The sequence below is a fragment of the Pinus tabuliformis genome, chromosome 7, assembly GCF_031772625.1.
Source record: "Pinus tabuliformis cultivar Carrire ecotype Pingquan chromosome 7, CPIR1, whole genome shotgun sequence".
Classification (NCBI taxonomy): Eukaryota; Viridiplantae; Streptophyta; class Pinopsida; order Pinales; family Pinaceae; genus Pinus; species Pinus tabuliformis.
Genome location: NC_142293.1, coordinates 811,762,546 through 811,772,843, shown reverse-complemented (window position 1 = coordinate 811,772,843; position 10,298 = coordinate 811,762,546). Strand labels below are relative to the sequence as shown.

At 36.7% G+C, this 10,298-nt stretch overlaps 2 protein-coding genes across 2 annotated transcripts; both read right to left on the bottom strand.

Moving 5' to 3' along the window:
* Nucleotides 1-586: 586 nt before the first annotated feature.
* Nucleotides 587-2,113, bottom strand: LOC149250058 (uncharacterized). Its single transcript, XM_089453544.1, has one exon. The coding sequence runs from the start codon at nt 2,111-2,113 to the stop codon at nt 587-589; it is 1,527 nt and encodes a 508-aa protein (XP_089309670.1).
* A 38-nt stretch (nt 2,114-2,151) lies between these two features.
* Nucleotides 2,152-4,755, bottom strand: LOC149250057 (uncharacterized). The gene is made up of 2 exons (XM_089453543.1): nt 3,369-4,755; nt 2,152-2,771 (listed from the first exon to the last, which is right to left on the bottom strand). The coding sequence occupies exons 1-2, from the start codon at nt 4,753-4,755 to the stop codon at nt 2,152-2,154; spliced, it is 2,007 nt and encodes a 668-aa protein (XP_089309669.1).
* Nucleotides 4,756-10,298: the final 5,543 nt, after the last annotated feature.

The following is a 10,298-nucleotide window of genomic DNA, read 5'->3' as shown; positions in this document are numbered from 1 at the left end:
GTTAATTATTTAATTAAACATAATAAAATAGTTATTAGTTAATTATAATCATATATATATATAAAATTTAAGTAATATTAAGTTTTTATTATTGAAGTATTTATAATAAATAATTTTCATAGATATTCACATTTTTTTTAATTATAAACCAGTATATTTAAGTTATACACATGTTTACATTAAAAGTAAAAAAAATAGCTAAAAGATATATTTTTCAAGTTTTTAAGTTTTTAATTAGTTTTTATTTAATTAAACATGGTATTTATAATAAATAACTTTTTTATATGTACTTAGATAGTTACATATTTTTATTAATTATATATATATATATATATATATATATATTTTTTTTTTCCACTGGAAAAATCCGTAATATTTCATTATAAATATGAAAGATTACATATGTAGATGCTTTGTCGCATATGCCAAAACTGTTCAGTACATTTTCAAGATATTGCAGATCAGTGCTGTATATCTGTCTGTTACATTTACAAAAATTGTGCAAAAAAGGTGCCATTTTAGGCAAACCTCGATCTATTTACATATATATCATATTGTGCAGTCAAAAAACAAAAAAGACTGATTGTTATGTCGCCTGTAGACCCGCAGTAGGATATGACGGGTCTATATAAGGCCGGTGGAAGTATTTCTGCTCCTGCTGATCCAAATATTCAGTGATTTCCCATAAGCCATTTTCCATCACCGCGGCCTCCTTGGAAAGCTTGTCAGCAGTCTGGTTATGTTCTCTGTATATATGAGATATGTGAAATGAGTTAAAAGCATCCTTTAGTATAAAGACTTCATCAAGCAGTATGTTGAGAGTGTGTGAGTGACATGTGGTAACTCTATTGACCCAATTTACTACAATCTGAGAATCTCCGTAGATGTTGATGCTGGTGCAATGATGGCTGAGTGCGAAATGAAGTAAATGGCGGAGAGATATGAGCTCAGAGTAATTGTTTGTGCCAGCCCCCAGTCCTACTTTGATGTGATAGAAGTGCCTCAAGGATTTGTGTATAATGATGCCCCCTCCACAGCCATGTTCGTTTGCAGCCCCATCGAAGTAAGCCCATGGTGAGCTCATGTCTATATTGGGAGGAGGGGACGACCGACGCTGTTTTGGAGGAGGGGGATTCGGTAGTTCGTTATATGCTGTAATGATACCAGCTTCAACGAGAGTCCATCTAGGCTCCCATCCATCGAATATCATTCTGTTCCTAGTCTTCCATATAGACCAAATTACTATGATCGGAAGGTTTACAGATTTCGAACCACTGTGTCTGTTCCCCCAATCCATCCACGCGTTGATAAGGTCTGTACCAGACCAATCACCCGAGAACTGAATGTGATGTTTGATATGATGCCATAATTGTTTTACAATGGGGCATCTTAAGAATAGGTGTTCGGTGGTCTCTGTGTCTGCTTTGCACAGCACACAACGCGAAGGACCGGATACCGCCCTGCGCTTGAGGTGTTCGTCAGTGGGAATGCGGTTTCGAAGGACACACCAAGTAAATAACTTAGACCTGGGCGATGCACTAAGCTTCCAAATCTGGTGCCACCATCTATCAAGCACCTCCGGCTTTCTGTGAGAAATAATGACTTTGTATCCCTCACGAGGAGAGTAAACCCCACTATCAGCAATCTGCCAGATGAGTTCATCCGGTCCTTCCACAATTCTGATATGGGATTCTGAGAGGGCATCATAGTATGCTTTCCATGGTTCGTGCCATCTGATCGGGATGTCCAACTGTGTGCCAGATTTCCAAGCCTGATGCAATATGTCCGAGCCTTCATGGTCAGCGATCTGCGCAAGCACTCTAATGCCACGGGAGTTTAGGAGGGCAATCAGGTCTGTGTGAAGTCTGTGTCTTCCTCCACATCCACTCCATGGATCCATTCCGATGCGTGCTCTGTTCCCACTTTTTATACGCCATATGATGTTGCTCCTGAGGAGGGGGAGGGAGTGTAGGAGGGCTTTCCAAATGGAAGAGATGCCCGTTCTGTTCCAGCTTGGGAGTCTGGCCCAATCGATGATGTCTAGAGGCCAGATGTACTTATGGTATACAATCTCTGTCCATAAACTGTGGGAAGTCAGCAATGCCCAACCCATTTTAGCAGCGAGGGCTTTTGCAAAGGATGCCAGGTCCTTTAGTCCCCAGCCCCCCACTTCTTGGGGAGGGCAATCTTATTCCAGGAGATCCAAGCAAAGGTGCGCTTCTCTTCCTTTCCAGCCCACAAATATCTGTTGCAGAGTCTCTGAATCTTTGAGAGAATGTTTCGGGGAATCCATGCTAAAGCCATCCAAAATACGGGAGATGCTTCCAGCACTGATTTGATCAGAGTTAATCTGCCTGCTCTGGATAGATATCTGAAGTACCAACATGTTATTTTCTTTTCAATCTTGGTGACAAGCCATACCCAGTCGGCAATTTTTTGGTTTGTAGGCTTTAGCCAATATCCAAGGTATTTAAGACCTCGATCCAGAGGTTGTGTGATAAATGGAAAAGCCTGCATAGCCGATTGAGATTCAGCTACAGATGTACCAACCATAGTGATGGAAGACTTCTCATGGTTGACCACCATGCCCGTGGCATGTGAAAAAAGGTTAAGGATTCTGTTGAAAGATGAGGTATCCCGAATACTTCCATCGAGAAGTATAAGGACATCGTCCACGAATAGAAGGTGAGTTAGGAAGCAGGCTTCTGAGATCTTTAGGCCCCGGATAGTTCCTTCCCTCTTTGCATCAATGATGAGACGACTGAGCGCTTCTGTGACCAATAGGAACAAGAGGGGGGAAAGGGGACATCCCTGACGAAGTCCCCTTTCAGAGTGGAAGAAATGGGATGCAGCACCATTTATCAGAATACTATAAGTAGGAGTGGTAATGCATGCCATAATCCAAGTGATAAGCTGGTGTGGAAAGCCCAGGTGAATGAGAATCATTTTGATGTAAAGCCAGCTGACTCTATCGAAAGCCTTTGAGAGATCGATTTTGAGAAGAATACTCTTGAGGTGCTTGGTCCAGATAGAGTGAATGGCTTCCTGGGCAGAGCCAATGGCTTCATGAATCTGCCTGTTTTCCAAGAAAGCAAATTGCTGAGGAGCAATGTGATTGGAAAGGATGGGTCTGATCCTATTGGCTATGATCTTGGATATGATCTTGTAGAGTACATTGCATAGCGAAATGGGACGAAAGTCAGCAAAGGATGATGGAGAGTCGGACTTGGGAATAAGTGCAATGAAGGTAGAATTTATAGCATGATAGATCTGACCTGAGGTTCTGCTCTCCTCTACCACCCTTAAAATGTCCTCACCCAAGATGTCAAAAAAGGCCAGGTAGAATTCAATGGTCCATCCATCAGGACCCGGGCTCTTTTCCTTCTGAAACCATTTAATGGTATTCTCCAATTCATTCATGGAGACAGGTGCATTAAGATCCTCCAAGTCTTCATTGTTAACGAACCTCGGGAAATGGGAAGCAACACGGAAGATTTCAGCCAGGTTGGAGCCCTCAGGGCATTTGAAGATGCCTTTGAAATAGGAGGTACCCAGGCTAGAGAGCTTGTTGAAAGAGTCTGCCAGACCCCCATCCGGATAGGGGAGGTTCCAGCTGGTATTTGCAACCCTCCTCCCATTTGCAAAATTATGGAAGAATCTGGAGTTTTCATCCCCAGCCTTGAGCCAAGTAGCTCTACTCCTCAGCCTGATCGATTCTTCTCTGAGTCTGAGAATGTTGGACTTCTGCTCTTCTAGATCAACCAGCCTATGCTTGCTTTCCACAGAGATAAAGCCCAGGTTTTGTTCATCCAACAGAGCGTGTATGTCTGCTTCTATCGAGGTGAGCAGTTCATCTTCCCTTGCCTTTTTCCTCTTGGCCCATTCAATCACAATATGCTCGAGTTCCGTCAAATTTTTTACAAATCCCCTAGCCAAAGAGGGTTCTCTGTCAATAGGGTGAGCTGCCCAGAAGTCAGTGACCAGCTTAGAGAAACCAGGGTCCTGTAACCAATGATGGTTGAATTTAAAAGGAGCTTTTGGTTTAGGGAGAGGGCCCAGAATTTCCATCATGATGGGAGAGTGATCCGAGATTCCCCCCGAAACTACCCACTGTTTATAGTGATGGAGATTGCGGAGCAACGGTCCCTTGATCAGATAACGATCGAGCCGACGGGCCAAGGCTGCTGATCCGATCCTTCGGTTCCTCCAAGTGGGAAGAGGGTGTTGCATAGGGATGTCGATGAGATCGTGCTGTTCAAGCAGATTCCTCATGAAGTCTGATATGGGATCTGATTGAGCAGATGAGCCCCATGATTCACCATATCCCAAGGAGAAGTTTAGGTCGCCTCCAATGATCAGGTTTTCCTCTTGCAGCAAAGAACGATCAAGGAGGGTGCGCCAGAATCCTTCCCTCTGCTGACAAGGACCATAAATATTGATGATGCGCAGTGGCATCCCAAGGTCTTTTGAAAAAATGTCAGCACCCAAATATCCTGGTCCGCCCCATGAGGAGTCCAATCTGATGGAGAGAGGGTTAAGTCCAATGGCCAAACCACCCGAACGGCCCATAGCATCCGACCCTATGTATTGCCACTTTGGCGCAATCGATTTCAAGGCAAGAGATATGGCTTCTGCAGAACCCAGGGTTTCTTGCAGGAGGATGATGTCAGGATTTTCGACCTGAAAAAGTCGTTTTAGGGCTAGCTTTTTCGGGGTGCTAGCTAGACCCCTGCAGTTGAATGAGAGACACTTCATGGGGGAACCCTCCGAGGGGGGTTTGTAGCTCTAAGGGCCCCGACAATGGTGGATTGACGTCCCGAAGCAACTTCAGCCCCAGCACGCCTAATGGCTTTATTCAAATTGGATTTGCGACCCCTGGTTGAGGTGTGACCAGGTTCAGGGGGAATAATGCTATATATGTATATATATATATATATATATATATATATATATATATATATATATATATATATATATATATATATATATATATATATATATATATATATATATATATATATATATAAGTTTTTATTAGTTTTACTATAAATATAATTAAAATAATTTTATAAACATATATATTTAGTTAGTTAGATATTTAAATAAATCCAATTAACTAATTAACTAATTAATTAATAATAATTTGTCCCTAATTCTTGGTATTGTCAATTGTAGTTGAAGCTCAGTGAAATGTAGTCTTATCTCTTGGTCAAGTAGCTGGTTTTCTAGTGGTTTGAATGGATTGGTCTCTCTATTTAACTTGCTACCTTGATCTTATTCTTCATGTTGTCCTCATGATGAACAAGCCTTGATGGTTCTAAACACACAGGCAAATGAATTTTGATATGATTATCACCGAAACCTTGTCTCAAAAACTTATTTTATATGAGAAAGAAGCTAAGTAACCAATAGGTCAAAGTTTAGTGAAAATAATGAAAATAACAAAGAAAGTCAAAGTCAAAATTATTATTTAAGTAATTAAAATAAATTAATAAATTAATTGTTAAATATATTGAAGTGATTAATAAAAGAAACATATATTTTATTGACTTTAAACAAGTTCAAAATGAAAATAAAAGAATTAATTTAAAAAGTTTAATAATAAAATAATTGACCAAGATCATATTTAAGAAATTGGAAATAAATAATATGAGATGATATGGGAAAATTTTCAATTAATTGAATTTTTAAGAGGGAGAAGTTAAAAAAAAAAAAAATGAAATATAAATAAAAGAAAAAATTTCATAATAAGTTTTAAGAAATTAGAAATTGATTTGAAAATAATTTCAGAAGAAATAATATTGGTAGATTTAGGTCCACGTGTTTTGAACCAACCAATGTGTTCATCATCAAAAACAAGATGAAAAATCAGATCACAACAAAAAGTTAAATAGGGAGTCACGACCTTCTAATAGCTAAGGGAAAAAAACAGAGGCCAAAATACTAATTTATTTAATATTTATTATTATTATTATTTATTTATATATTTATTTATTTTAATTTATTCTAAAATTGAATCAATGATAAATACATTATATAATAATATCTAACTCCCCTGACCCTTAAAACCAAAATAGTGGTTATTTATTTACTTAGAATGAAATAGATAATAATAATATCTAACTAAAGTGACATAATAATATCTAACTAACCTAACCCTAAAAATAAAAATATGTACTATTTATTTATATATTATTATTAATTAATTTTAATTTCTATTAACTAACATCACCCTTACAAAAAATGAGTAAATAAACTAAATTTTTTAATAAAATTAAAATTAAAATGCTTAAATATTAAGCTTAACTCAATTGTGAAAGAAATAACAAGCTATAAACAGGAAGAAAAAACTGAAATTGGTTATAGTTACTATGAATAATCAAATTTAATTTTAATTAGGTTATTTTTTAGTTTAAAAAATAAAAATAAAAATAAAAAATTGGTTAAATATTAAGCTTAAATGAAATGAGAAGGAAATAATTAGTTATAAAAAGGAAGAAATAATTAGAATGCTTTTATGTACTATGAATAATCAAATATAATTTTAATTATTCTATTTTTTAATATAAAAAAAGAAAATAAAAAGGGAAGGGATCAAGGAACCAACCTTTTTTTTTTTTTTTCTAGGTTAAGACTAAACTAAGTACCCACGGGGAATTGAACCAGTGACCTATCGCAAGGAGTGCCTTAACAGCGCACCCATTCACCGTCAATCCAAAGCCCCGTGGGCATCAAGGAACCAACCTTAGGGGAGCAAATTAAGAAAAATAAAAACCAAAGGGAGGAGAAGGAGAAACGAAATGAATGAAGCTAAGAGGAAATGGCCAGAATCGAACAGCTACTGATTTTCCACCCGTCATCCCGATTAAGATTATTAGGTCGGCTTTCAATCTTTATGGCTTCCCTAAATTTATGGTGATGAAAGTGAGAAATCTTCACAGTGACCTTCGCCTCCTCAATGCATATATGATGATTGGTCTTCCCAACATGCTCTTGTAAGGCCAAAGAGTGGGTCCTTCCATGCTTGATATCAACAGTGTGTTCCTTAATTCTTTGATTAATGGATCAGCCTGTTTCACTAATGTACGATGTTCCACAGGAGCATGGGATGACATAAATGCCTTTCAAATATTTTGGGTCCATAGGGTCTTTGGCTGATTCTAAGGAACTTCGTAAGGTATTAAGGGGTATAAAGGTTGAGGGAATGTTGTGTTTCCTAAGGATTCTTGCAATGCTATCAGTCGTCCCCTGGATGAAGGGGAGGTGAACTCCAAAACTACGATTGAAAGGGTCTTTATTAGCTTTATGACTTTTGAAAGCTTTGAGGAAGGCTTTAAGGCCTTGTCTCTTACTGTAACCATTATTGACGAAAACCTCCAAGAGATGGGATTTCTCTTCCGAAAAATGGTCGACGTGAGAAACTCTCATAGCACGAATAGCTAGAGTGCAAAGAACCCCCAACTTATGGATTTAAGACTTCTGTGGTTGATATCTTCTGACTTAGTAATCAGAGAACCCACAGTAAAACCATCTTTTCGTCAACGTTTCAAATTCCAATAGGGATCCATCATCAGGACTATTATTGAGTGTTGATAGTAGAAGAGCTCAGCTATTTAATAATTAATATTAAGAGAAAATATATTACTAGGAAATTTCACCTTTACTATTTATTATTAGTATTAATTTATCATCAGAAATAAATATTATATGATTAAAATTAAAATAAACCTAATTTAATAAAAAACTTAAATATTTGGATAATATTAATTTTTAAATAGACGACCTTCTTTTTTCCTTAGATCAAAACAACTTACCTCATAACTATTTATATCTTTGCAATTGAGCTCTTCTACTATCAACACTCAATAATAGTCCTGATGATGGATCCCTGTTGGGATTTGAAACGTTGACGGAAAGATGGTTTTTACTGTGGGTTCTCCGGTTACTAAGTCAGAAAACCCCCAACTTTTGAGCATGGAAATGATGGGACCTCATAAATTAGAAATTATAATTAATTCGATAGAAATATTTAATTAATTAAAAATAGCTAAAAGTTTTAGTTAATTAGTAATATGTTAGAAATATTTAATTAATTTACAATATTTGCAATGTTAGAAAGGTGAGACAAATAAAAGGGAAAAGGGGGTTCAATGATGAAAAAAATCAACAATAAGGGAAAGATGGACAAAAGAGGGGGGAGTGGTTGTTTAAAACAAAGAGAGGGAGAAAGTGTTTAGAAAACTAAAGGGTGGGAAAGAGTAGAGGAGGGGGTAGGGGAGAAAATCAATGGGTAGGATGGTAGATGATGGTCTTCCAATAATGGATAAGCTTTTATCCACATCCCTATTGAAGTTGTTAGGGCTCTTCTCGATTTCGAGGGCATCTCGAGTAATTCAAGGGTTATAAACTGGAACAAAGCCTATGATTTTTTATTGATCAAAACAAATCAATTGTTTGGACTTGGATGAGTGTTCAACAAGGACAAACTTAGATAGAAGGTTATGGTTGGGATTAGCTATGTGTTCTTTGAGGAGGGCTTTGAAAAGGTGACCCTGTTGGCCAAGATATGATTTTTCGCATGAACATGGAATTTGATAGACCCCTAATACTAACATGGGGTCAAATATATCTTTGGAAGACTAAAATAATTTCTTGAAGGTTTTATGGGGTTTAAATATGGTTTTAATGTTCTTCTTAGTCAATATCTTTACTATAAGATCTATGGTTCCTTTAATGTACGAGAGCTTAACTTGGCCACAGGAGGGAGAAGGTTCCGAGTTGGTAAACCTAGGGTTAGAAACAACTTAAAGGGATTTATTTATCTAAGTGGTGGAATAGACATTGGCTATGAAAGCTTGGAGCAGATAGGATTTTTCAGTTGAAAGGAACCGAGGATCAGATATTTTCAGAGCTCTCGAGATGAGGGTTTTAAGAACAGTTGACTTTTGGGAGGGGTTGTGATCTGAAACAACGTGAAGATAACAATTAATGTGGGTCATTTTTCTATAAACTTGATGGGAGAGGGAGCCAATGGGAAGGCAGGTAACGAGGACATCTAAGAATATAAGGGATTTATTCGATTTGTTTTCCATGGTGAATTGGATATGAAAGGAAATACTATTAAGATGAGAATGAAAGGTGTCAAGCGCAACCTCACCATGTTGCCAAATGAGAAAAGTTTCATCAACAAATCAGATCTTACTTTAAAACAAATTTCCATGAAGTAAGAATATAAAAATCATTTTAATTAAATTTTAAAGTTTTCTTGCTTTTAGGTAGTAAGCTTGAGCAATAACTATATTATAAAATGATTTTATCTATTAATTTTCTATTTTTGTATTTTTTTTTTAAGTTTAATTTGTGGAGGTTTCGAATCCTAAATTTCCTAGTTTACATAATACTTTATAACATGGCCATCCCAATTGAGATTCCCTACCGAACTTATCTGAGAGATATACGTCTGTGTGTGTGTGTGTTGTTGAGTTGAACTATGGGCGATTTGAACATTGAATCTCACGGTTTACATAATGCTTCATAACACAACAATTTCCAATTGAGCTACCAGGTAGGAATACTTAGATATATTAAAAATAATTTAATTTATTGATTTTTTTTATATATTGTAAAATGTTTTATTGTAATTAATTTTTATGTTATTTGAAATGCAACGACATCTATATATGTGAAAGGGTTGTTTGTAGTTTCTTTGGTTTGCATAGAAGTGGTATCCATTGTACCACTAATAAGGCGATAAGGGCCCCGCTTCTTTTGAACAATTAACAAGATAATTGTACATAGGGTTCAACAAAGAAAAATAAAATTGGTTGAACTCATGGTGTAAAAGAACATGGCTAGTTTAGTTTTGTCAATATTGTGATCCATCCTTTAGAAACAAAGTTGGAGGTTCTTGTTGAAGCATACTATAGAGAATTTAATGGTGGGTTTGGTGGATTTTTCAGAGTCTTTGGAGGGGGTTTCAAGAATATCCTCTTACTCGCAGGTTTCTGATGTTGGAAGTGTTTTTTAGGTGCATTTATGCCTTCTTCTTGTTTAGAGGGTTTAGGATCTGTGTTTTTATGCTCTGTCGAAAGGTTTCTCAGGATTTTCGACCTCCTCGTTGTCTTTGGTGGGAGTTTCAAGAATATTCTCTTCCATGAGTGTTTCTAATGTTCAAGTTGTTTTTCTAGGTGTATTTAAGCCTTATTCTTGTTTGGAGGGTTCAGGATCTTTGTCTTTTTCTACACCACCTCAAGGTTTCTCAAGATTTTTAACCCACCCCCCGTTATTTATATCATTAT